Below are 26,657 nucleotides of genomic sequence, written 5' to 3' on the forward strand. Positions count from 1 at the left end.
GCTCATGGCTGGCTGACGGATCTGGCTGCTCATGGCTGGCTGACGGATCTGGCTGCTCATGGCTGGCTGACGGATCTGGCTGCTCATGGCTGGCTGACGGATCTGGCTGCTCATGGCTGGCTGGCGGCTCTGGCAGATCCTGTCTGGTTGGCGGCTCTGGCAGATCCTGTCTGGTTGGCGGCTCTGGCAGATCCTGTCTGGTTGGCGGCTCTGGCAGATCCTGACTGACGAATGGCTCTAGCGGCTCCTGACTGACTAACGGCTCTGACGGCTCGGGACAGACGGGCGGCTCTGACGGCTCGGGGCAGACGGATGGCTCAGACGGCGCTGGGGAGACGGATGGCTCAGATGGCGCTGGGGAGACGGATGGCTCAGACGGCGCTGGGGAGACGGATGGCTCAGATGGCACTGGGCAGACGGATGGCTCTGGCCGGATGAGGCGCACTGTAGGCCTGGTGCGTGGTGCCGGAACTGGAGGCACCGGGCTAAGGACACGCACCTTCAGGCTAGTGCGGGGAGAAGGAACAGGGCATACTGGACCCTGGGGACGCACATTAGGCCTAGTGCGTGGTGCCGGAACTGGTGGTACCAGGCTGGGGACACGCATCTCAGGGCTAGTACGGGGAGCAGCAACAGGATGCACAGGACTCTGGAGACGCACAGGAGGCTTAGTGCGTGGTGCCGGAATTGGTGGTACCGGGCTGGAGACACGCACCATAGGACGAGTGCGTGGAGGAGGAACAGGGCTCTGGAGACACACTGGAAGCCTGTTACGTGGTGTAGGCACTGGTGGAACTGGACTGGGGCGGGGAGGTGGTGCCGGAAATACCGGACCGTGCAGGCGTACTGGTTCCCTTGAACACCGAGCCTGCCCAACCTTACCTGGTTGAATGCTCCCCGTCGCCCGACCAGTGCGGGGAGGTGGAATAACCCGCACCGGGCTATGTAGGCGAACCGGGGACACCATGCGTAAGGCTGGTGCCATGTATGCCGGCCCGAGGAGACGCACTGGAGACCAGATGCGTTGACATTTTTGCCGTTTTAAAGCTAATTTCCTGCAATTATAATTTTTTTCTCCATTAGATGTAGATACATTTTTACAATTTTAAAGCTAATTTCCAGCAATTCTACACATTTTGTAATGACTAATGCCATGTTAACTGGGGCCCCCTGGAGGTCAGAGACCCTGGGCACATGCCTTTTTTTCCTCGGTCAGTATTCGGCCATGATTACTGCAAGTTTAGATAGCTGGCTAGACTAAATACCAATAAAACAATTGTTAGCTGACATTGCTAATTGCGTGACGCTCAGTGACTGACATAACAAGAAAAAAACTGCTGAAGCACAACCAAATTCCAAAATTGCACCTGGTCTATTCTAATATTCTTACTCTATATAGTAAGTTGAGACCCTGACTGAATCCGTTTTTGGGGGGGACCACTTATGTTGCTTATTCTGGAACCGTCCCTGAGTCCCTCTCTCTGCTCTCGCTCTCCCTCGCCTCTCTCTTTTAATCTCTCTCTGCTTCTCTCTTCTTGATGTTTAAACAGAGCCAAATGGATTAAATGATAATAGTTACCTACATTGGGTGGCTGGAATTCTGTCACAATGCATTACCCCCTGAACTGCATACGGTACACCCACAGTCTGGTGATGTCATATTTTGTCATATGATGTCATACACCACATGACCAAAAGTATGTGGACACCTGCTCGTCGAACATCTCATTCCAAAATAATGGGTTGGTCCCCCCTTTTCTGCTATAACCTCCACTCTTCTGGGAAGGCTTTCCACTAAATGTTGGAACATTGCTGCGGGGACTTCCATTCTGTCACAAGAGCATTAGTGAGGTTGAGCACTGATGTTGGGCGATTAGACCTGGCTCGCAGTCGGCATTCCAATTCATCCCAAAGCTGTTCGATGGCGTTGAGGTCAGGGCTTTGTGAAGGCCAGTCAAGTTCTTTCACACTTTTCAAGTTCTTTCACCCAAACCATTTCTGTGTAGACCTCGCTTTGTGCACGGGGGCATTGTCATTCTGAAACAGGAAAGGGCCTTCCCCAAACTGTTGCCACAAAGTTGGAAGAACAGAATCATCCAGAATGTCATTGTATGCTGTAGCGTTAAGATTTCCCTTCACTGGAACTAAGGGGCCTAGCACGAACCATGAAAAACAGCCCCAGACTAATATTCCTCCTCCACCAAACTTTACAGTTGGCACTATGCATTGGGGCAGGTATCATTTTCCTGGCATCCGCCGAACCCAGATTCATCAGTCGGACTGCTAGACGGTGAAGCGTGATTCATCACTCCAGAGAACCCGTTTCCACCTCTCCGGAGTCCAATGGCAGCAAGCTTTACACGACTCCAACCGAACCTTGGCATTGCGCATAATGATCTTATGGTTGTGTGCGGCTGCTTGGCCATGCAAACCCATTTCATCAAGCTCCCGAGGAACAGTTCTTGTGCTGATATTGCTTCCAGAGGCAGTTTGGAAGCGAGGACAGAAGATGTTTATGCTCTACGCGCTTCAACACTCGACGGCCCCGTTCTGTGAGCTTGTGTGGCCTACCACTTTGCAGCTGAACTGTTGTTGCTCCTAGACATTTCCACTACAAAATAACAGCACCTACAGTTGACTGGGCAGAAATATGACAAACTAACTTGTCGTAAAGGTGGCATCCTATGACGGTGCCACTTTGAAAGTCACTGAGCTCTTCAGTAAGGCCATTCTACAGTCAATGTTTGTCTATGGAGATTGCATGGCTGTGTGCTCGATTTTATACACCTATCAGCAACGGGTGTGGCTGAAATAGCCGAATCCACTAATTTGAAGGGGTGTCCACATACTTTTGTATATATAATATATTTTCCCAGAACTTGGTTATTTATTTCCAGTATGTCATGTTATTAATTGTGATTTTTAAAAATGTATCTCAACTCACACATGCACACACACACATGCACACACACACACACCCGCACACCGTTTTAAATCAATGCAATCTCAGGACTACATGAAAGAACAATCCTCAGGGATATTTGCTCTGAAAATACAAGATAAGCTTCGGTAGGAAATTAGAGACTTCCTGAGATACAGCAGAGGCCGGGTTTCAGGGTAAAAACTTCACAACACACACACATAGGCACGCACAAACGTACACACACACATGTGAACATGTGAGCATGCAGACACACACGCACACACACACAGGGAGGGAGGGTCTGGTTATAGAAAAATCCCAGATCACTTGAATAAGATAAAAGAGCATGTTTTTGTGCCTGACATTTCAGCAGTACTAATGGTGTTTTGGTTAGGCTTCTGTGGTTGTGCTGACCACACATACAACAGAATCCTCTCCAAAACACACACAAACACACACACACACACACGCGCGCACTTGAAGAGCGCTTTAAACACGACTCTTACTGGAGTGCTCTCTCTCTGTTATTTGTGTGTTAGTATGTAGGCTATGTGACAGAGACAGAGAGGAACAGAGAGAGAGAGAGAAAGAAACATCCTGGCATTCGTCTCTGTTTGCTTGTGAAATGTCCAGTTTTTGGAACAGATAGTTAGATTGTTGAACTATGCCTTCTTTTATATTGGAACAGATTTGACTGTTGAACTACTTATTAATGTTGAACTACGGCCTACTGTAATTGTGAAATCCTTGTCTGGACAATTTGTTGTTGTTATTGTTGTTCTTGTTGATGTTGTTGCAACCTCTGTCTATTTCAAGAGCTCCCTGGAGGAGACATTGATCTGTGATAGTCTTCACACACTTGTCTTGACACCTCACACGCACGCACGCATGCATGCACGCACGCACACACACACACACACACACACACACACACACACACACACACACACACACACACACACACAGACTTAACACTCTGACACCTTCACACTTCACACTGTCATGTTGTAACACTTCTAGAATAGAAAGCTCTAGGCTCGACAATGGTGGCTGTTCATTAAACATGACAGAGAGAGAGAGGCGAGAAATGTCTAATAATCTACATCCCATGTTAGATAAATATTCAAGACTTCCAGAAAACATGGAAAGTGCACACAGTGCATTCGGAAAGTGTTCAGACCCCTTGACTTTTTCCACATTTTGTTATGTTACAGCCTTATTCTAAAATGGATTAAATAAATGAAAAGTACTCACCAATCTACACACAATACCCCATAATGACAGAGCAAAAACAGGTTAATAGAATTTTAGCAAATGTATTAAAATTTAATTTAATTTAAGTATTCAGACCCTTTGCCATGAGACTCGAAACTGAGCTCAGGTGCATCCTGTTTCCATTGATCATCCTTGAGATGATTCTACAACTTGATTGAAGTCCGCCTGTAAATTATATTTATTGGACATGATTTGGAAAGGCACAGACCTGTCTATATAAGGTCCCACAGTTGACAGTGCATGTCAGAGCAAAAACCAAGCCAAGAGGTCAAAGGAAATGTCCGTCGAGGCACAGATCTGGGGAGGGGTACCAAAAACTGTCTACAGCATTGAAGGTCCTGAAGAACCGAGTCCTCCATCATTCTTAAATGGAAGAAGTTTCGAACCACCAAGACTCTTCCTAGAGCTGGCCGCCCGGCCAAACTGAGCAATCGGGGGAGAAGGGCCTTGGTCAGGGAGGTGACCAAGAACCCGATGGTCACTCTGACAGAGCTCCAGAGTTTCTCTGTGGAGATGGGAAAACCTTGCAGAAGGCCAACCTTACGGTAGAGGCCTTTACGGTAGAGTGGCCAGAATCCACTCTTCAGTAAAAGGCACACACACACACACACACACACACACACACACACACACACACACACACACACACACACACACACACACACACACACACACACACACACACACACACACACACGTACACACACACACACGTACACACACACACACACGTACACGTACACACACACACGTACACACACACACACACACACACACACACACACACACACACACACACACACACACACACACACACACACACACACACACACACACACACACACACACACACACACACACACAATGCCTTCGGAAAGTATTTAGACCCCTTGACTTTTTCCACATTTTGTTACGTTACAGCATTATTCTAAAATGGATTAAATAAAAAAAATCCTCAACAATCTACACACAATACCCTATAATGTCAAAGTGAAAACGAGTTAAAATATTTAGATTTAGCTTATTTACTTAAGTATTCAGACCCTTTGCTATGAGACTTGAAATTGAGCTCAGGTGCATCCTGTTTCCATTGATTTTCCTTGAGATTTTTCTACAACTTGATTGGAATCCACCTGGAGTGAATTCAGTTGATTGGACATGATTTGGAAAGGCACACACCTCCGTATAAGGTCCCACAGTTGACAATACATTTCAGAGCAAAAACCAATGTAACTTATGTAAATGTGATATTTCAGTTTAAAATGTATTTATTTTTTGTTGCAAAAAACTGTTTTTGCTTTGTCATTATGGGGTATTGTGTGTAGATTGATGAGGGAAAAAAAACATTTAATACATTTTAGAATAAGGCTGTAACGTAACAAAATGTGGAAAAAGTAAAGGGGTCTGAAAACTTTCCGAAGGCACTGTACACACACATGCACACACACACTCACTCCCACCTCACTGACTGACAGTGTTATGTCCCCTCCCTCTTCCCCCTGTATAAAGGTGGAATCAGTCAGTCTGAGGTAAAAGGGAAGTAATTGTTCTTGTAGACAAAACAGTAGAGAACAGCAGCCCGTCACCTCCCCCTCTCCCTTTGTCCTGCCTGGGAAATGGGCTTGAATGGGTTTAAATGGAATTAAATAGCTTTAAATAGCTAACAATTTGAAATGTGCAAATGGCAGGAGTTTTCACCGCGGATAGGCTAAGGGAGAGCACTAAAGTGGGGAAAGAGCAGGACTATTCAGTTATTCAGTTACAGACGGGAAGAGATGAGAAGAGTGTGTGTTTGAGTTGTGTGTGCATGTGTGTTCCTGCGAGCATGTGTGTGTGCCAGTGGCGGTCAGTGCCGTTTATGATGAGGGAGGCCAATTTTCTTTTCATGAGCATGGCCTTATTTCTATTACAGCATGTTGGATGACTGTCATTCATATTCCAATGTAACATCGATAGGTTTAGGCTACTATATCATACTCAAATTTTCCCTAAACCCACCTGCTATAACCTAACCTATGAATGAAAGTTTACAACATAGGTGCACACAGGTCGAGAGAAAAATGACACATGGACAGACAATGACTGTCATTCAATACCACCTTGCACACTCTTTCCTGCATCTAGCCTATCTAGGGTGTAATCATTAGTTCAACAGATGCAAACGAGACTTAATTTTGGACAAATTCAGATTTATATTCCCGTTTTGTTTGCTTCCGTTTAAGAAGCATTTTTCAACAGAATCGGTGTAATGAATAGACCCCTGATCACGCATAAACACAATTCACTTTCATAGCAGCCACGTTGTATTCATTCTCACCTCTATGCAATCTCCTCCTCTGACCTTTTCCCTTAGTTTGTGGACTTCAATGAACAACACATCAGCTGTATGTAACCGAGCGAAAAAACCTTTCCTACCCAAACCACCACACACAGCCTACATCGTTGTCCTCATATTAACTAAAGTAACGTTCCAGTCAATATGGCTAATAGAACTAATACGTTAGTAAACCCGCTACAATCATGCAGTAACGTTACAGTGTAAATTCAGTAAGCAGTTACACCGGCGGGCCCCGGTGGTAATACTTTAATTAAACCAAAAGCTTACCTTGACTTGGAAGAGTTCCAGTGTTGTGTTGGATAGTCATAGCCAGCTAGCTAACATAGCATCCCTCTGTTTGAGCTGGGTGTTTGAGCAACTAAACTAGTCAGCTGCATTTGCTAGCTAAGTAAGTGAAACTGAAAGTGAAAATAAATCACAAAATCTCTCTCTTTCTCTTGCTTCTCCTTCATTTTTGAAGAAATATATTAGTTAAAAACTGTTCAACTATTGTCTCGCTCTCTTTTTGAGTCAGCTACTCACCACATTTTATGCGCTGCAGTGCTAGCTAGCTGTAGCTTATGCTTTCAGTACTAGATTCATTCTCTGATCCTTTGATTGGGTGGACAACATGTCAGTTCATGCTGCAAGAGCTCTGATAGGTTGGAGGACATCCTCCGGAAGTTGTCATAATTACTGTGTAAGTCTATGGAAAGGGGTGATAACTAAGAGCCTCCTAGGTTTTGTATTGAAGTCAATGTACCAAGAAGAGGACGAAAGCTAGCTCTCCTCCTGCTACCCCATGGTGCTACCCTACAGAGTGCTGTTGAGGCTATTCTAGACCTTCATTGCAAAACAGTGTGTTTTAATCAATTATTTGGTGAAGTGAATATATTTAGTATAGTTTTACCTTTTTCCACTGGTGTGTGCATGTGTGACAAAAGGTAAAGTATGACATTATGTTGCTAATCACGCAGTTAGTGAGTCATTGCCATAATTGGTATTTTATACACTTTATGAAATATTCATGAGTGTGGTTTAGTGAGGGAACAAGGATTGATAATAATGGCTGCGACCGGAGGGGTGTGTTTTGTTGTGTTTGTGTGTGTGTGTGTGTGTGTATGTATGTGCACGTGTGTGTGTATGTATGCTTTCTGTGTATGCGTTGTGTTTGTGTGTATGCGCACACACACGTTTGTGAGTGTATATATATATATATATATATATATATATATATATATATATATATAAAGCTCATTGTAATTCTGTCTGGGTGCTTGCTCTCTGTGCTTCTTGGGGTGTCAGTAGCTAGCTAGTAGTCTCCTGGGTTTTGCCTGGCCTAGTCAGACCCTAAATCATAGCACTGCTGCTGAGGCATTACTCTAGCCCCCCTAACAATATGTCCCCCTTGCCTCAGCCTGGCTCTACACACCCTGACTCATACTTATACTGCTACTCCTTAGAATCTTTAAACACCACTGTATTCTAGCAAATAACCATAGAACACCTCTCTATTCTACCATAGAACCATAGAACACCAATGTATTCAACCATAGAACCATAGAACACCACTGTATTCTACCATAGAACCATAAAACACCACTGTATTCTACCATAGAATCATAGAACACCACAAAACATACAAATACAAATCATAGAACTGCAGAAGGATAGAATTTATTCTACTGATGTGTTTTTATCACAGAATCATAATATGGAGGGTCTTCTGATGATATTCTAGGCTCTCATAATGTTCTTATGCAAAATCTACATTTAGAAAATGATGCCGATTTCTGTATCTCTACAATTTATAACCTCAGAGTCAGAAAGGCAGGGTATAAACACAACATGTAAAGAGTTGGTCCAATGTTTCAAGAGCTGAAATAAAAGATCCCAGAACTTTTGCATATGTACCAAAAGCTTATTTCTCTCAAATTTTGTGCAGAAATTTGTTTACATTCCAATTAGTGAGTAACGTTATTTCTCCTGTGCCAAGATAATCCATCCACCTGACAGGTGTGGCATATGAAGAAGCTGATCAATCAATCAAGTTTATTTTATTTATTTTCAAGTTTCAAGTTTATTTTTTTATTTTTTATTATTATTATTATTATATATCTTTTTTTTTTTATTGATTAATTAAACAGCATGATTATTACACAGGTGCACCTTGAATGTTAAATTCTCTACCATAAGGGAAAGGGGGATACCTAGTCAGTTGTACAACTGAATGCATTCAACTGAAATGTGTCTTCCGCATTTAACCCAACCCCTCTGAATCAGAGAGGTGCGGGGGGCTGCCTTAAAATCCGCCTCCGACGTCGTTTTAGAACATTTGGCAGTATGTCCAACTCAATTCCTATGCCCTCCCAGGCCCACCCATGGCTGAGCCCTTGACAAGTCATGTGAAATCCATAGATTAGGGCCTAATGAATTTATTTCAATTGACTGATATCCTTATATGAACTGTAACTCAGTAATATCGTTGAAATTGTTTCATGTTGCATTTATATTTTTGTTAAGTATATTTGATCTGGACCCTGCACTCTCGATGTCAGAGAAGTAGGCCTCGACCTCCACCCAGCCTCTAGCTGTAGCTCTTCCTGCAGTGATATGACCTAGTGGCATCATGGGTTGGAATGTTATTCATGTTAAAAAAATAAAAAAATAAACAGCCAAATATCTGGTGTTTCTATGTGAAACAGTTTTGTTATATTCAGTCTTCTGTGATGTATATACAGTGTAATATTGAGATGTAAACTCAAAATGTAATACATTTGAACTCTATATCTGACATGGTATAGGTGACTTCTGTTTTGTAAGCCCATAACCATGTGTGTGAGGTGTATACTTTTGTTTCAAAGTACATTTGTTTAAGACTACCAAGAAAGACTGTGTGACCCTGATTTAGCCCATTGCAGTAAAAGGCTAATGGACTTCTGCATAATGAATAGACTACCACACTATCAGGCTACCCAATGCCTGTCACTTTTACCTGGGTATTTGTGATGAGAGGGAGTGGACACACATACAAACACACGTACATGTTTGCTCACGTGTGTACACAGAGAGGCAGTCATACACACAGGCACGCACCCACGCAGGCAGGCACACACACACGCACCAGTGGAGGCTCCTCAGAGGAGGAAGGGAAGGACCATCCTCCTCAGCGAATTTTTTTACGTTTTTATATAGTTATCCTTTTTAGATACAACTATACTAAATATATTCACGTCACCAAATAATTGATTAAAACACATTGTTTTGCAATGAAGGTCTACAGTAGCCTCAACAGCACTCAGTAGGGTAGCACCATGGTGCAGCCGGAGGACAGTTAGTTTCCATCCTCCTCGTGGTACATTGACTTCAATACAAAACCTAGGAGGCTCATGGTTCTCACTCCCTTCCATAGACTTACACAGGAATTATGACAACTTCCAGAGGACGTCCTCCAACCTATCAGAGCTCTTGCAGCATGAACTGAGATGTGGTTAACCGAATGATCAAAGGATCAGAGAATGAATCTAGTACTGAAATCATAAGCTACAGCTAGCTACTACTGCAATGCATAAAATGTGGTGAGTAGTTGACTCAAAGAGAGAGAAAGACAATAGTTGAACAGTTTTCAACAAATGCATTTCTTCAAAAATGAAGGAGAGGCAAGAGAGGGAGAGAGAGCGCTAGCTTGTCACGTATAGTCCCTCTCCAGCGCTTGAGGTCGCCAGTCTGCTTATTATTATGCATACCTGTCACCATCGTTACGCGCACCAACGCCTCATCAGACTCAACTGGACTCCATCACCTTCCCGATTCCCTTCCCTGTAAGTGTCACTCATTTAGTTTTTTTCTTTGGCGTTATTGACTCTGTTGGTGTTTCATGTCTGTACGCTTTTCGTGTTTCTTGTTTTGTTCCATGTTTGTTTATTTATTAAATGATTCACTCCTTGTACTTGCTTCCCGACTCCCAGCATACACGTTACAGAATAACGCCTCCCCAAAGGGGAGCATCAGGGAGTGTTATTGTTTTTTGTTTTGTAGGTGACGTTGTCTCCAGGTTTCGCTGGTCTCCAGGTTTATTGCCACCTGGGCTCACAGGTGTAACTGCTAAACTGCTTGCTGTAAACTGTGCTGCATAATTGTAGCGGGTTTATTAACGCGTTAGTTCTAGTAGCTATGCTAACTATTATGGTGTGTTAACTAATATGGTGACAACAATGTAGGCTGTGTGTAGTGGTTAGCAGTTATGATATAAAGTTTGTATTGGAAGGTTTTTTTCACCTGGTCACAGAATAGCGTGTAGATGCGAGAAGGAATTATACAACGAGATCATACTGTTTGTATGTGGCTGCAATGGAAGTGAACTGTGTTTGGGGGTGATCAGGGGTGTGTTCATTCCACCGATTCTGTTAAAATATTTCTTTAACGGAACGAAACGGGGAAAAAAAATATCCCGCATTTGTCTGATAGAAACTCTCATTTTCAACTGTTTTGACTAATGATTACACCCTAGATCAGCTAGATGCAGGTAAGAGTGTGCAAAAGAGTGTCTATCACCTTTTTTCTATCAAATTTTTCTCTACGTTGTAAACTTTCATTCATAGGCTAGGTTGTAGCAACCTCATGATGGGAATAGGGAAAATGTTAGTATCATGTAGTAGCCTAAACCTATCGATGTTATGCTACATTGAGCTGAGTGAAGGGACTATGAATGACAGTCATCCAATATGCTGTAATAGAAATGAGGCCATGCTCATCAACAACAACAAAAACCTCCTCCCTAATCTTAAACGGCACCAACCGCCACTGACACACACACAGGTTATGGCTGGGTGAGGGGTGAGGGAGTCATGTGAACATTAATAGAGTCTGACAGCTAGTGATGATGAGTAGAGCAGTGATGGGTATGAGACATCAAATCAAATGTTATTTGTCACATGCGCCAAATACAACAGGTGTAGACCTTACAGTGAAATGCTTACTTACAAGCCCTTAACCAACAATGCAGTTTTAAGAAAAATAACTAAAAAAATAAAGAAATAAAAGTAACAACTAATTAAAGAGCAGCGGTAAAATAACAATAGCGAGGCTATTCAGGGGGTACTGGTACAGAGTCAATGTGCGGGGGCACCGGTTAGTCGAGGTAATTGAGGTAATATATACATGTAGGTAGAGTTATTAACGTGACTTATGCATAGATAAAAAGAGTAGCAGGAGCGTAAAAGAGGGGGGAGGGCAATGCAAATAGTCTGGGTACACATTTGATTAGACATGGATGCATTACGGAGTATGGAGGAGGGTATGAATGGTATGAACGGAGACCGCGTGTGTGTGTGTGTGTGTGTGTGTGTGTGTGTGTGTGTGTGTGTGTGTGTGTGCGTGTGCGTGTGTGTGTGTTTTTGGTTTTACTTTTTTACTATTTTAGGCTTAGGGGTTAGCTTTAGGGTTAGGATTAGGTTTAGGGGTAGAAGTTAGGTTTAGGGTTAGGATTAGGTTTAGGATTAGGGGTTAGAAAAAATAGGATTTTGAATGGGAATCAATTGTTTGTTCCCCACAAGGATAGTAAAAATGTGTGTGTGTGTGTGTGTGTGTGTGTGTGTGTGTGTGTGTGTGTGTGTGTGTGTGTGTGTGAGAGAGAGAGTGAGAGAGTGTGTGTATGTGTTGGCATGTGCGTTGACAGGTTTTAAATGCTGACAGTGACAGTGTGAGGATAGAAGTGACACAGTAGCACATTCTCTGGGCTCAGACTGCCTGTCTGTCTGTCTCTGTGTGTGTGTGGTGATGAGATGTGTATTCTGCTGGTCTACAATACACCACTTAGCAGATGCTTTTATCCCCAAATATTACAATACAAAGAGTGACTGCATTTTTAGTAGGCTAACCCAAAAGAGAGAGTGAAAGAAAGAGATGCGGTGTGAAGTTGTCTCCTTCATAAATTGAGGAGACAAAAAGCTTCTGTCTTGTTTTTCTCTCCTTTTTCTAAACTCCCTCCCTCCCTCACCTCCCCTCCTCCCTTTCTCCCTCACTTCCCCTCTCTCTCTCCAGAACATGGAGGACCACCTAGCATTCCTGATCACCGTGCCCACCACCCTCTTCCTCTTCCTCTCCATCTTCATCCTGGTCTGCATAGAGTCCGTCTTCAACCGCATGCTCCGCCTCTTCTCCCTCCTTATATGGGCCTGCCTGGTTGCCATGGGTTACCTCTTCATGTTCTCCGGGGGGATCCTCTGTCCTTGGGACCAGGTGAGGTGGGGGGGGGGTGCGCTCGTGCGCGAGCATGTCGGGTGTGCATATTAGGCAGCGTTGTGTGTGTGTGTTTGTGTAGAAGAAGAAAAATATTGTTCATTAATACTTTATTGTCAATTGGTCTTTAAAGGAGAAATCTAGATTTTTTGCTTTTCAACCCAATCCCTTGAGACACACATACAAGAGTTTGGGACCACAGGGTTAGCCACAGTTCATTGCTGCTGGAACTGTTTTTTTTAAGGATTGAGTGCCTTGCTCAAAACCACAGCAGCTGGAGATTCCATCTTTGATTACTGTTTACTACATCAGAACTGGGATTCAAACCGGCGATTGTCCTCTCTAACTTCTAGGCTACCTGCTTTTGTGTGTTTGTGTGTCTGTGTGTGAGTGTGTGTCCTTTACCGTGAGTGTTCCTCATGTGTGATTAAGTGTTAGGCTAAGCCACAGAAGGTGAGAGATCAGGAGACAGATACATTACCTTTCAGGCCCATTCACTTTACTCTCCCCCCTCCTTATCTCCCTCCTTCCTTCCCTCTCTCTTTTCCAATTTACTTTTCATTTGATCTTTTTCCCAGTCCCCCCGCGTCTCTCTGTCTCTCCTTATTTCTAAAATTCTATTTACTTTATATCCCTCTGCCACTTTACCTCATCCTCCCTGGTCTCCTCCCATTTATCCCTCTCTCACCGTCACTCCCCCTCTCCTTCTCCTACCTTCTCTCCATCCCTCCTTCCCCTTCTGTTCCTCTCCTCCCTCCTTCTCTCAACCTTGCACCCCCTTTCCTTTACCTAACTTCTCTCCATCCCTCTCTCACCCTCTGTTTCTCTTCTTCCCTCCCCCTCTCTGCATCCTTCTCTCCAGAGCCTCCTCTTCCTTTTAGCAGACTACTCATGGAGAGTAGTGCTCCGCGTCTGCTAAGGGCCCCCGACCAAAAAACAACTCAGTTGGGTAGTGCATCAGCAGTTTTCCACTTGTTATGTCAGTCCCTCAATTAGCAGAGTTCAGCTAGCATTTTTAGGTTGCTAGGCAAGGTATTCTAGCCAGCTATATAAACCTTATAGTAGGCCTTATCATCACCAAATTACCAACCGGCCACGCAGGGCATGCATTCAGTGGCCCTGACCTACAGGGTGCCTTTTGTTAGTCACTTTTACACATCTATCATATGAACGTGGCATAAATCATAGCAAAATGTGTAAATTGCAGAAAATGTGCTTTAAAACTGCAACACTTTCTCTATACCCCATGGCAAATGTGTAGAATTGCAGGAAATTAACTTTAAAATACAAAGAAAATACAAAAGTGCGTGCACTAAAAGGTTTTTCCCGCGACGTAGGGGGGCCCCCCCAACCAAATCTCGCTTAGGGCCCTCAAAAGGCTAGAGGCGGCACTGCCTCTCTCCCTCCCGCATACCCCTCTCCTTCTCCTAGCTTCTCTCCCTCACTCTTCCATCATCGTGGTGGAGATATTTTTATCCATCTCTCCATCTGTGAGAGCATAATCATACTGCATTATTAAACAACCTATTCTGCTCAATGACTATCTCTCCCTTTCTCTCCTACTACATTCGATTTTTCACATGAAATCATGTGTTTTTTCTGTAAGGGTCTTTCAGCTATTTCCTGTCCTCTTTCCTCTCCCCCCTCTCTCTCTCTCTCTCTCTCTCTTTCTACCCCTCTCTACCTCTCTCTCTTCCTGTCTCCTTCTTACACAGACACTAATCTCATATCATTACTCTTGTGGTTAATTCCACATTCTCAGTAGGCACCTTAAGGAGGAAACGTATTGAAAGGAGAACGAGTGTTCTTATATGACAGGTAGTTCAGGTATAGAATACCACCCAGGTGTCCTGTGAGGATGATGGTAAATGCCTCAGACTAGAATAATGAGAAAAATGGTTCTTTACTGTGAGCCAATCAGCCTAGAGCCAGGAGGAAGTACGCTCTCAACCATACTGATGGAACACACTGAGCTAAATAACACTGTCTGCAACTACTGCTGCGACTACAGTCTGTTCTCAAACAGAGAGAGAGAGAGAGAGTGTGTGGGGAGGGAGAGATGGAAAGAGAGGGGTGTGGGGAGGGAGAGACGGAAAGAGAGAGTGTGTGGAGAGAGAGACGGAAAGAGAGGGGTGTGGGGAGGGAGAGAGAGACGGAAAGAGAGGGGTGTGGAGAGAGAGAGACGGAAAGAGAGGGGTGTGGAGAGAGAGAGACGGAAAGAGAGGGGTGTGGAGAGAGAGAGACGGAAAGAGAGGGGTGTGGGGAGGGAGAGAGAGACGGAAAGAGAGGGGTGTGGAGAGAGAGAGACGGAAAGAGAGGGGTGTGACAGAGAATCTGAAAGTTTAGAACAGGTTATGTTCTGCTTAGTAACAGTCACACACACAATCTGTCACAAACATAAACACACACCCACAGCAGCCCTTTCAGCTGAGGAGTTGGTTGTGTCTGGACCTGATTGAATCTCCCAGGAGAGAGCAGGTATTAGTGGAAGTCAGATTGGACCAGAGCTCCAGACACCTGGTACCATCAAAACAATACAACCCTCCCTCATTCTGACCCAGCTGGTTGGCTTGCGGGAAGGAGAGAGAAGGGGTGGGAGAGAGGAGATGGAGAAAGGGAAAGAGAATGATGGAAGAGAAAACAATATATACACTTAGAAAAGTAGACCATCTAACGTTTGAAAACCAACTGTCAACAGTAAAACAACAACAATAAAACATCCATATCCCTTCTCATATTGCTGTTTGTCTCTAAATGGCCATTTAAGAACAGAAACAATGTCAATATCAGCAGAAATGATAAGCTAGCAGCACCAAAGCTATTTGTTCTTAATTAATGTTTGGGTTGAAGTCAAGGTCAGGGTTGGTGGTAAGAATTGCATCTCTTGTTGGTAAACGGCTGGACAGGATAGTGTCACTGTCACTTTAAACCTCCAAATTCCCTCTCTTTCAACATTTCTCTCTCTCTCTCTCTGTGGGAGAGGTGGAAAAATATTGTTATCAATCAATAATGACAAACTTCCTGGCATTGACAACTTAGATGGAAAGCTACTGAGGATGGTGGCTGACTCTATAGTCACTCCTATCTGTCATATCTTTAATCTGAGCCTAGATGAAAGTCTTTGTCCTCAGGCCTGGAGGGAAGCCAAAGTCATTCCGCTACCCTAGAATGGTAAAGTGGCCTTTACTGGTTCTAACAGCAGACCTATCAGCTTGCTGCCAGCTCTTAGCAAACCATTGGAAAAAAGTGTGTTTGACCAAATACAAAGCAACTTCTCTGTAAACAAATTAACAACAGACTTTTAGTATGCTTATAGAAAAAGGTACTCAACATGTACTGCACTGACACAAATGACTGATGATTGGTTGAAATAAATTGATAATAAGAAGATTGTGGGAGCTGTATTGTTAGATTTCAGTACAGCCTTTGATATTATTGACCATAACCTGTTGTTGAGAAAACGTATGTGTTATGACTTTTCAACCTCTGCCATATCGTGAGTTCAGAGATGTTTCTAATATAACTCAGAGGGTCTTCTTTAATGGAAGCTTCTCTAATTTCAAACATGTAAAGTGTGGTGTACCTCAGGGCAGCTCTCTAGGCCCTCTACTCTTTTCTATTTTTTTTATCATTGACCTGCCACTGGCATTATACAAAGCATGTGTGTCCATGTATGCTGATGATTCAACCATATACGCATCAGCAACCACAGCTAATGAAGTCACTGAAACCCTTAACAAAGATTTGCTGTTTTGGAATGGGTGGCCAGAAATAAACTGATCCTGGCCTCCCGGGTGGCGCAGTGGTCTAAGGCACTGCATCGCAGTGCTAGCTGTGAGTTTCTGGGCTCGAACTCAGAGACTCTGGGTTTGAGCCCAGGCTCTGTTGCAGCCGGCCGCGACCGGGAGGCCCATGGGGTGGAGCACAATTAGCGTCGTCCGGGTTAGGAAGGGTTTGGCCGGCAGGGATATCCTTGTCTCACCGCGCACTAGCGACTCCCGTGGCGGGCCGGGCGCAGTGCATGCTCACCAGGTCGCTAGGTGTACGGTGTTTCCTCCGACACATTGGTGCGGCTGGCTTCTGGGTTGGATGCGCGCTGTGTTAAGAAGCAGTGCAGCTTGGTTGGGTTGCCTCTCCCGAGTCCGTGCGGGAGTTGTAGCGATGAGACAAGACAGTAACGACTAACAATTGGAAACCAGGAAATTGGGGGGGAAAAGGGGGTAAAAATAAATAAATAAATAAAACATTTAAAAAATAAATAAACTGATCCTGAACATCTCTAAAACTAAGAGCATTTTATTTGGTACAAATTATTCCCTAAGTTCTAGACCTCAGGTAAATCTGGTAATGAATGATGTGCCTGTTGAACAAGTTGAGGAGACTTAGCTGGTCATGGTCAAAAAATATAGATTCAATGGTTGTAAAGATGGGGAGAGGTTTGTCCTCAATAAAGAGATGCTCTGCTTTTTTGACACCACACTCCACAAAGCAAGTCCTACAGGCTCTATTTTTATTTTTTCGTGATTATTGTCCAGTCATATGGTCAAGTGCTGCAAAGAAAGACCTAGTTAAGCTGCAGCTGGCCCAGAACAAAGCGATGCGTCTTGCTATTCATTGTAATCAGAAGGCTAATACAGCACCTTGCAGAAGTATTTATCCCCCTTGGCGGTTTTCCTAGTTTTTTGCATTACAACCTGTAATTTAAATGGATTTTTATTTGGATGTAATGGATATAATGGCATAATGGACATTCAGGTAATGGACATACACAAAATAGTTGAAAATGGTGAAGTGAAAGGAAAAAAGTGTAATAACAAAAGTGGTGCGTGCATATGTATTCACCCCTTTTGTTATGAAGCCCCTAAATAAGATCTGGTGCAACCAATTACCTTAAGAAGTCACATAATTAGTTAAATAAAGTCCACCTGTGTGCAATCTAAGTGTCACATGATCTGTCACGATCTCAGTATATATACACCTGTTCTGAAAGGTCCTAGAGTCTGCAACACCACTAAGCAAGGGGCACCACCATGCACCAACCACCAAGCAAGCGACAAAGCCCAGACCTCAATCCAATCTGTGGTATGACTTAAAGATTGCGGTACACCAGTGGAACCCATCCAACTTGAAGGAGCTGGAGCAGTTTTGACTTGAAGAATGGGCAAAAATCCCAGTGGCTAGATGTGCCAATCTTATGGAGACATACCCCAGAGACTTGCAGCTGTAATTGCTGCAAAAGGTGTCTCTACAAAGTATTGACTTTGGGGGGTGAATAGTTAAGCACGCTCAAGTTTTCAGTTTTTTTGTCTTATTTCTTGTTTGTTTCACAATAAAAAATATTTTGCATCTTCAAAGTGGTAGGCATGTTGTGTAAATCAAATGATTGTAAGGCAACAAAACAGGAAAAATGCCAAGGGGGTGAATACTTTCGCAAGCCACTGTATTAATACTATGCATTCCAGTCTGTCTGTCTGCTAAGAGTTGAGGAAAGACTGACTGCGTCACTTCTTGTTTTTATGGAAATTCTAAATTGTTTGCATAGTCAACTTACATACAGCACTGACACACACAGTTACACCCCCAGACATGCCATCGGGGATCTTTTCACAGTCCCCAGGTCCAGAAGAAATCCAAGGAAATGTACAGTATTATACAGAGCCATGAGTGCATGGAACACCCTTCCATCTTATATAGCTCAAGTGAACAGCAAACCTGGTTTCAAAAAACAAATTAAGCAACACCTCACGGCACAACAGTCTCCCCCATTTGACCTACTTGTTGTGTGTATGTACTGACATGTATGTGATAGATGCACACACACACTACATGTTAGTTTTTTTATGTATGTAAATTGTAAGTCTTTTGTCTGTAATGTCTTTTTCGTTATATGTCGGACACCAGTAAGATTAGCTATCGCCATTGGCGTCAGCTAATGGGAATCCTAGTAAATCAAATCAAATCTCTCTGCACAATATCCCTCTATCCCTCTAGTAGTCATAGTGTCTGTCATCTCTCTGTCTTTCCTGAACCCTTACCTTTGAACTACTGTGATATAGACACTCACTGTGACCCTCTGTTGACTTCCTATTCCATTTCCTACTTCCTGTCCCTGTCAGACACCACTTCCTGTTAGTGAGGTCTTGGTTGGTGTACATGGTGCTGCATGGAGTCAGGGCCATGGGTTGTGATGGGTTACGCTCTGAGCCATGACCTCCTTATCTGTTTGTTAAGTTCCTGTGTCCAGCTCCTCCTTTCCTGCTCTGATCCTGGTATGTCAGTAGTGCTATAACTATAACGTGATATGATTTAGGCTGTTATTAACAACTCTGTGCTGCGAAAGGTTCCCCAAACTAATGTTGTATGATGAGTAAACTTGGCTATGGATTTAGCTTGGTAGGCTAATGCACACACGTGATTCATGATTAGGGTTGCAAAATCCTGTTAACTTTCCCAAAATTCAGGGGTTTTACCAAAAATGATGTTTGGAAGATTCCAGGAATCAGCAGGAAATCCGGCATCATGCAACCAGAACTTCTGGAAAACTGGGTATTTTGGGAAAGTTTGCAGAATTGTGTAACCCTAGTCATGATTTATGTAGTAGACCAAACATTTAAGAGTCAGAGAAAAGTTTGTGCTGATGCCTGGTGGAACATAGTGCAGTGACAGAAGTGACTTCTTGGAATGTTCCGTTACTTCCTCTCTCCCAGGATGTCATCATGTAACATGTTAAAGTGTCTCCCTGTAATATTTAATGGGAGAATCTCAATTGGTTTTGCTCTCCTCCATCTTCTGGAAACAGATGCGCTTGTATGAAATTAGACTCTCCTTCTCCACCCACGCGTCTTCAGACAAAGGATGTTTACAGGGGTGGATCCCAAAATAAATGTGTAAAGTGATAAAACAAATGTAGCTAGTTGTGGCAGACATTTTATAGATAAACATTAAGTAGAGTATTGTTTTTAAATGTGTGCATGCGTTTCTCCTTCAAGAAAACAACAGCTGATTCAAAGGGGTGTGGCATATTGTAAAACACTGTGCTAGACGCCGTGAGGATGCTGTTGTGCATCCTCTGTCAAAGTAGGTAGTTGAGGAGTGGAGCAGACTCCTTCGTTTGCCTACTAACGAATTGACAATCCCCTCGACCACTCAACCACTTATTTGGTTTCCGGATCACAGAAGAAAGGAGGATGGAGTAGAGGAGAGGAGAGGACAAACTTTTGTCCAATTAAGAATCTCCCTATGACTTCCTACTTCTTTTCTCCCTTCTTCCTATTCACAGTGTTTGTGGTGTAACATGTTAAAGTTTCCCCCGGTAACATCCTGTGTCTTCCTCTCTCCCAGGTGTCCTTCTTCCTGTTCATAGTGTTTGTGGTCTACACCATGCTGCCGTTCTCCATGAGGGGAGCAGTCCTAGCCAGCATCATCACATGTTTATCACACACAATCACACTCAGTGTGTGTCTAGCGTTTACTGCAGAGGCCTTGGAACCACTGGTGTGGCAGGTAAGGGTACACACATACACACACACATTTAAACATAAACACATACACAGATTCAAAGCACACACTCACACACACCACATACACACACATACATTTTATTTTCATACATTTTTATGATATAACCAATTTTGACAGTTGGCCCATCTACTGGAAATCACTCAGTTCTGCCTCCAGGGCAAGACAATCAACATCAACCTGCTTCTATCCAGCGGCTCTCTCTGTTTGTCCCCCTCTCTCTCTCTTTCTCTCTCTCCTCCCGATCTCTCTCTCTCCCTCTACTCTGTGTGGGCCCTCAGTCCGCTCCTCATTACCAGAGTAGAGCTCTCAGTCTAAATGAATAGCTACTCTGAGAGCTGGGGCTAGAGGCTGAGCCTGTGTGCCAAATAACATCTTATTCTCTACAGGCCCTGGTCAAACGTAATGCACAACATAGGGAATAGAATGCCATCTGGGATGCTGCCGAGGAATAAATGAACTGGGCATAATGTCCTGCTCTATCGAAGCTAGCTAGGTCAGTGAAGCTACAACAGAACGTCAGTATGTCTGTGCTGTTGGTCAATGCTAACAATATTTTCACATAGCCAGAAATAAAAGGCATGGATGTTACCCACAAAGTCTGTGACATAGGTATGCATGCAGGTAGGCTGGCACGTGCACATGCACACACAGGTACACACAACCTCAGCCAATCTCTATCCCTCTCATGGTGCTTGCGTGTGTACACACACACACACACAGTCACACACACAAACACCATGGTTTACCGGAAAAACCCTTAACATGTCTCTGTAAATAAACATGTAATAAACACACTTATTGCCTGGTCTTCTGAAGACCTGTGTCTATTTATTTACAGGGCTTTGATGAGCCTGATGTTGACATAGTGGCACACTACATGAAACAAGATGTGTGTACTAGGGCAGGTTTATGGGGCAATAATGTGTTATTGAGTTGTATAGATGGACATTGGGTTATTAGATTATAGAAGACTTCATCTGCACTGGCGTCAGACACTGAGTTTATCTTTATGAGTCTCCTCTGTGTGTATGTTAGGGGGGGGATTTGTATTTCTCTTGATTGAGTCATTCACATGTGACTCTTTCAGTATTTTATTCAAGTCTCCAATAGCATCTGTGTTCTTCTATACCCCTTCTTTCCCACCAGCTGACCATTGTGAAGTTTCATCATGTCTGTATGAGGCCCATGCATCAGTCAGTTAGGGGGTGTCTGATGTGTGAGGCCACTGTGACTGCACACACAGCGGATGGGATGGATATTTGTATTTTTTTACTTTTTTATTTTACCTTTATTTAGCTAGGCAAGTCAGGAATGGCAATGGTAATGTCTGGGTGTGGGTTTGTTAGGTTGGTTGTCTGGTAAAATGTATTCCGTCTGTAAAATGTATTCAGTCTGTGAATAAGAATTTTCTCCTAGGAGGACTAAGGCTATTCTATCTCCTCTCCTCTCCTCTCCTCTCCTCTCCTCTCCTCTCCTCTCCTCTCCTCTCCTCTCCTCTCCTCTCCTCTCCTCTCCTCTCCTCTCCTCTCCTCTCCTCTCCTCTCCTCTCCTCTCCTCCCCTCTCCTCTCCTCTCCTCTCCTCTCCTCTCCTCTCCTCTCCTCTCCTCTCCTCTATCAGATCCTGGCTAACATCATTATCTTTACGTGTGGTAACCTGGCTGGAGCGTACCATAAGCACCTGATGAACCTGGCCCTCAGACAGACCTACCAGGACACCTGCAACTGCATCAAGTCCCCCATCAAACTGGAGTTTGAGAAACACCAGCAGGTAGGCCTACTTTGCACAGACATAAACGGTATAGACACACACGCATATACACACACGCACATAGAGCGTATAAAGTATTCATTGTGTGTGTGTGTAAAATAGAGCACCAATTGGGTGCCTGAGGCAATTAAAGGATTGAACTTGAATCTGTGTCCTGTTCGTCATTGTGCCTCTAACCGGGTATCCAAGCAATCGTCCCTTATCTAAACCGGCACCTTAGTTTTGGGGTACGCCGGAGCTCCCCGGTGCTGCAGCCAGTCCAGCAAATGCCAGAGCTCTAACCTGCTCAACCTGCAGACTGCCAGTCAGCCCTGCAGCCACTCAGCTGGCACCCCAACCGACACAGCCTGTGTCTCTCCTGGTCAATCTGCTGTTACCAGACCCGACCACCGTCCTGGTCCCAGTGTTCCTGAGGACCATTCCAGCACTGACCTGGGCCTATTTGCAGCACCAGCTCTGGGTCCGATGTCCGGCCCTGTCCTGGACTCACCGGCCGACTCATTTCCAGTCCTAGGTCCGTCATCAAGTCCAGTGCCATCTGCTTACCCAGCTCCAGCTCTGGGTCCACAACCTTCACCACCCCCTGAGGACACAGCACAGCCAGACCCACGACCAGCACTGGGTCTGAGGCTCAATCCTGCCTTCAGGACACAGCACAGCCAGACCCACGACCAGCACTGGATCCACAGCCTGGACCATTTGGGGCCTGCCTCTGGCTCCGGACCGGGATGCACATCTAGCCCCCGTATGAGAGCCTCCACCTAACCAGTGCGCTTGTCCTGTTCTGGCTGAGGATACCTGGCCTGACTTGGTGGGATGGTCTCCTCCACCAGCCTGGACACCTCCAGCAGCATGGCATGACTCAAGCTGGGCAGTCCAGCCTCACAGACACTGTGAGTACCTTGACCCTCACTGCCCGCTCCCTCCATGCCATGGAACGGGTGGCGGCATGGGGCTGCGGGACTCCTGCCTCCTCCAGTGTCTTAAAATCACTGGCCTTCACGAACCGGCAACTGGGGACACAGCCATGCCTGCACAAGAGGGTTTTTTTCTGAGTTAAAAATCTACTTCATACATTTTGGGGCAGCAGTAGAAAAACTTCTCTCAAACCCTCTCTCTGGCCCTGGGACATAGAGACAAACTTTGTAACTTCTTACAGCTGAGGTAGGCTACCAACCCGAAATTTCAGCCTGAGTCAATTGTCCTGCATCAGAAGGCCATTTCACACCTGTGTGTTATCAACCAGGTTGCCAGGGAACAGAGTCAGTCGACCTGGTCAGCCAACCAGTGGTCTAGCCCGGGAGCAGCAGAACCCAACTCTGCCTCTCAACTCTTCAGCTTTTTCCAGGATGGCAGGTTGAGACAACCTCTATATTTAAAATGTTTTATTTAACCTTTATTTAACTCGGCAAGTCAGTTTAGAACAAATTCTTATTTACAATGTCGGCCTACCAAAAGGCAAAAGGCCTCCTGCAGGGAGGCCTGGGATTACATTTTTTAATACAAAAATAAATAACATATAAATATAGGACAAAACACACATCACGACAAGAGAGACAACACAACACTACATAAAGAGAGACCTAAGACAATAACATAGCAAGGCAGCAACACATGACAACACAGCATGTTAGTAACACAACATGACAACAACATAGTAACAACACAACATGGTAGCAGCACAAAACATGGTACAAACATTATTGGGCACAGACAACAGCACAAAGGGCAAGAAGCTAGAGACAACAATACATCACGCAAAGCAGCCACAACTGTCAGTAAGAGTGTTCATGATTGAGTCTTTGAATGAAGAGAGAGAACTGTCCAGTTTGAGTGTTTGTTGCAGCTCGTTCCAGTTGTTAGCTGCAGCGAACTGAAAAGACGAGCGACCCAAGGATGACACACACACACTTGCACCCACACACACAACACACACACACACACACACACACACACACACACACACACACACACACACACACACACACACACACACACACACACACACACACACACACACACACACACACACACACATATATATACACACACTTTGAGCCCATTGCCTAAAACACAGCGGCAAATTAAATCCAGAAGAGGTTTGGGGATAGGATGGAGACTGCAGCGGTTGGTGGCTAAAAATAGACTTTGCTTGTTAACAACCTCTCTTCCTTCGTTCCCTGCCTCCCCCTCCCTCGCTCCCCTCCTCTCCATCTCTTGAAACAATGTCTGATCGATTTAAAAATAATAATTATGCCGCTGTTTTGATGTTTTTTCTGTTTATGACAAAAGCAAAAATCATAAATTCCTTCACTTTGAAATCCAGCCATTATCTCCCTACCGCACGCACGCACTTCCTCACACACACACACACACACACACACACACACACACACACACACACACACACACACACACACACACACACACACACACACACACACACACACACACACACACACACACACACACAGGGTATCTCTGTCCAGCAGACTCACTTTTCTTTCTGCCTCATTATGTCACTACATAGACGTTAAGGTCATCTTAATGTCACTTCATAAAGGCATTATAACAACTGGCTGACTCTTACCTACCACCACATCCTCTGTTGCTCTTAGAAGCTGGAAATAGAGTAACTAAGTGATTTTCTGTTTATAAATCACTTAAAATGACCCGTTGAACTGGTATCCCAGAGGGCAGGCCAGGGTTGAGAAAAGGTTGTTGTCGTACATAGATGAAGACGTATAATCAAGTTCATGACAGCAGAAACTGGAGGAAGCGAGAGGAAAACATCTTCATTAAATTAGATGATCTGCGTTCCTAGAGTTGAGCTGGTACCACATCTAAATGTTTGCTTCCCTTCCCAGCCTGCTGCTGGAGAAATAATTGACCACGTTGTGATGAGTGCTAGTCAGTCTGATTTACACTCACTGCAATCAATGAAAACACACACGCGCCTGCACGCACACACATGCACACACATGGTTAATTGCAGACTGTGAATCAAGTACATTTCCTGCCATTTAAGAGACTGAATACAGGAAATAGCTTTTAGTAACCTTCCATTAATATTACTGTTATTACCCATAGAGAGACCTGGCCCTGAGACAGAGTTATGCACTCAAAAATATCAGGGTACACTGCACACCTAAAGCAGTTCATTTGGACATCACAGTACATATCTCTCTCTCCCTCCCTCTCTCCAGGAGAGGTTATTGTTGTCCCTGCTCCCGGCCCATATCGCCCGTGTGATGAAGGCAGAGATCATTCAGAGGTTACAGGGACCAAGGGACAGGGACTTCGGCCGGGCAGAGGGCACCAACAACTTTCACAACCTCTATGTCCAACGACATACCAACGTCAGGTACACATCTATCTCTTCAATACTCTACTCTACTCTACTCTACTCTACTCTACTCTACTCTACTCTACTCTACTCTACTCTACTCTACCCTATTCTATTCTACTCTACTCCACCTTACTCTACTCTACCCTACTCTACTCTACTCTACTCCACCCTACCCTACTCTTCTCTACCCTACCCTACTCTACTCTACTCTACTCTGCTCTACTCTACCCTACTCTACTCTACTCAGCTCTACTCTACCCTACCCTACTCTACTCTACTCTACCCTGCTCTACTCTACCGTACTCTACTCTACTCTACTCTACTCTCTCTACCCTACTCTACTCTACTCTACTCTACTCTACTCTACTCTACTCTACTCTACTCTACTCTACTCTACTCTACTCTACCGTACTCTACTCTACTCTACTCTACTCTACTCTACTCTACTCTACTCTACTCTACTCTACTCTACTCTACTCTACTCTACTCTACTCTACCGTACTCTACTCTACCCTACTCTACTCTACTCTACTCCACCCTACCCTACTCTTCTCTACCCTACCCTACTCTACTCTACTCTACTCTGCTCTACTCTACCCTACTCTGCTCTACCCTACTCTACTTTACTCTACTCTACTCTACTCTACTCTACTCTGCTCTACTCTACCCTACTCTACTCTACTCTACTCTGCTCTACTCTACCCTACTCTGCTCTACCCTACTCTACTTTACTCTACTCTACTCTACTCTACTCTACACTGCCCTACTCTACCCTACCCGACCCTACTCTACCCTACTCTACTCTACCCTACTCTACTCTACCCTACCCTACCCTGCCCGACCCTACTCTACCCTACTCTACTCTACTCTACTCTACTCTATCCTACTCTACTCTACCCTACCCTACCCGACCATACTCTACTCTAATCGATCCTACTCTACTCTACTCTACCCGACCCTACTCTAATCTACCCTACTCCACCCTACTCTACTCTACCCTACTCTACTCTACTCTACTCTACTCTACTCTACTATACTCTACTCTACCCTACCCTATCCGACCCGACCCTACTCAACCCTACTCTACTTCACTCTACCCTACTCTACCCTACTCTACGCTACCCTACTCTACTCTACCCTACCCTACCTGACCGTACTCTACTCTACTCTACCCTACTCTACTCTACTCTACTCTACCCGACCCGACCCGACCCTACTCTACTCTACTCTACTCTACCCTACCCTACTCTACTCTACCCTACCC

General features: G+C 44.5%; 1 protein-coding gene across 1 annotated transcript in view; it reads left to right on the forward strand.

Moving 5' to 3' along the window:
- LOC120027455 (adenylate cyclase type 2-like) overlaps positions 1–26,657 on the forward strand; it is an 82,351-nt gene that overhangs the window by 11,456 nt on the left and 44,238 nt on the right. Inside the window, exons 2-5 of the mRNA XM_038972394.1 lie at positions 12,558–12,755; positions 20,097–20,258; positions 21,895–22,044; positions 25,251–25,408. Coding sequence (XP_038828322.1) covers positions 12,558–12,755; positions 20,097–20,258; positions 21,895–22,044; positions 25,251–25,408 — 668 coding nt within the window. The remainder of the gene's footprint in view (positions 1–12,557; positions 12,756–20,096; positions 20,259–21,894; positions 22,045–25,250; positions 25,409–26,657) is intronic.

This window comes from Salvelinus namaycush, chromosome 32 (assembly GCF_016432855.1).
Source record: "Salvelinus namaycush isolate Seneca chromosome 32, SaNama_1.0, whole genome shotgun sequence".
NCBI lineage: Eukaryota > Metazoa > Chordata > Actinopteri > Salmoniformes > Salmonidae > Salvelinus > Salvelinus namaycush.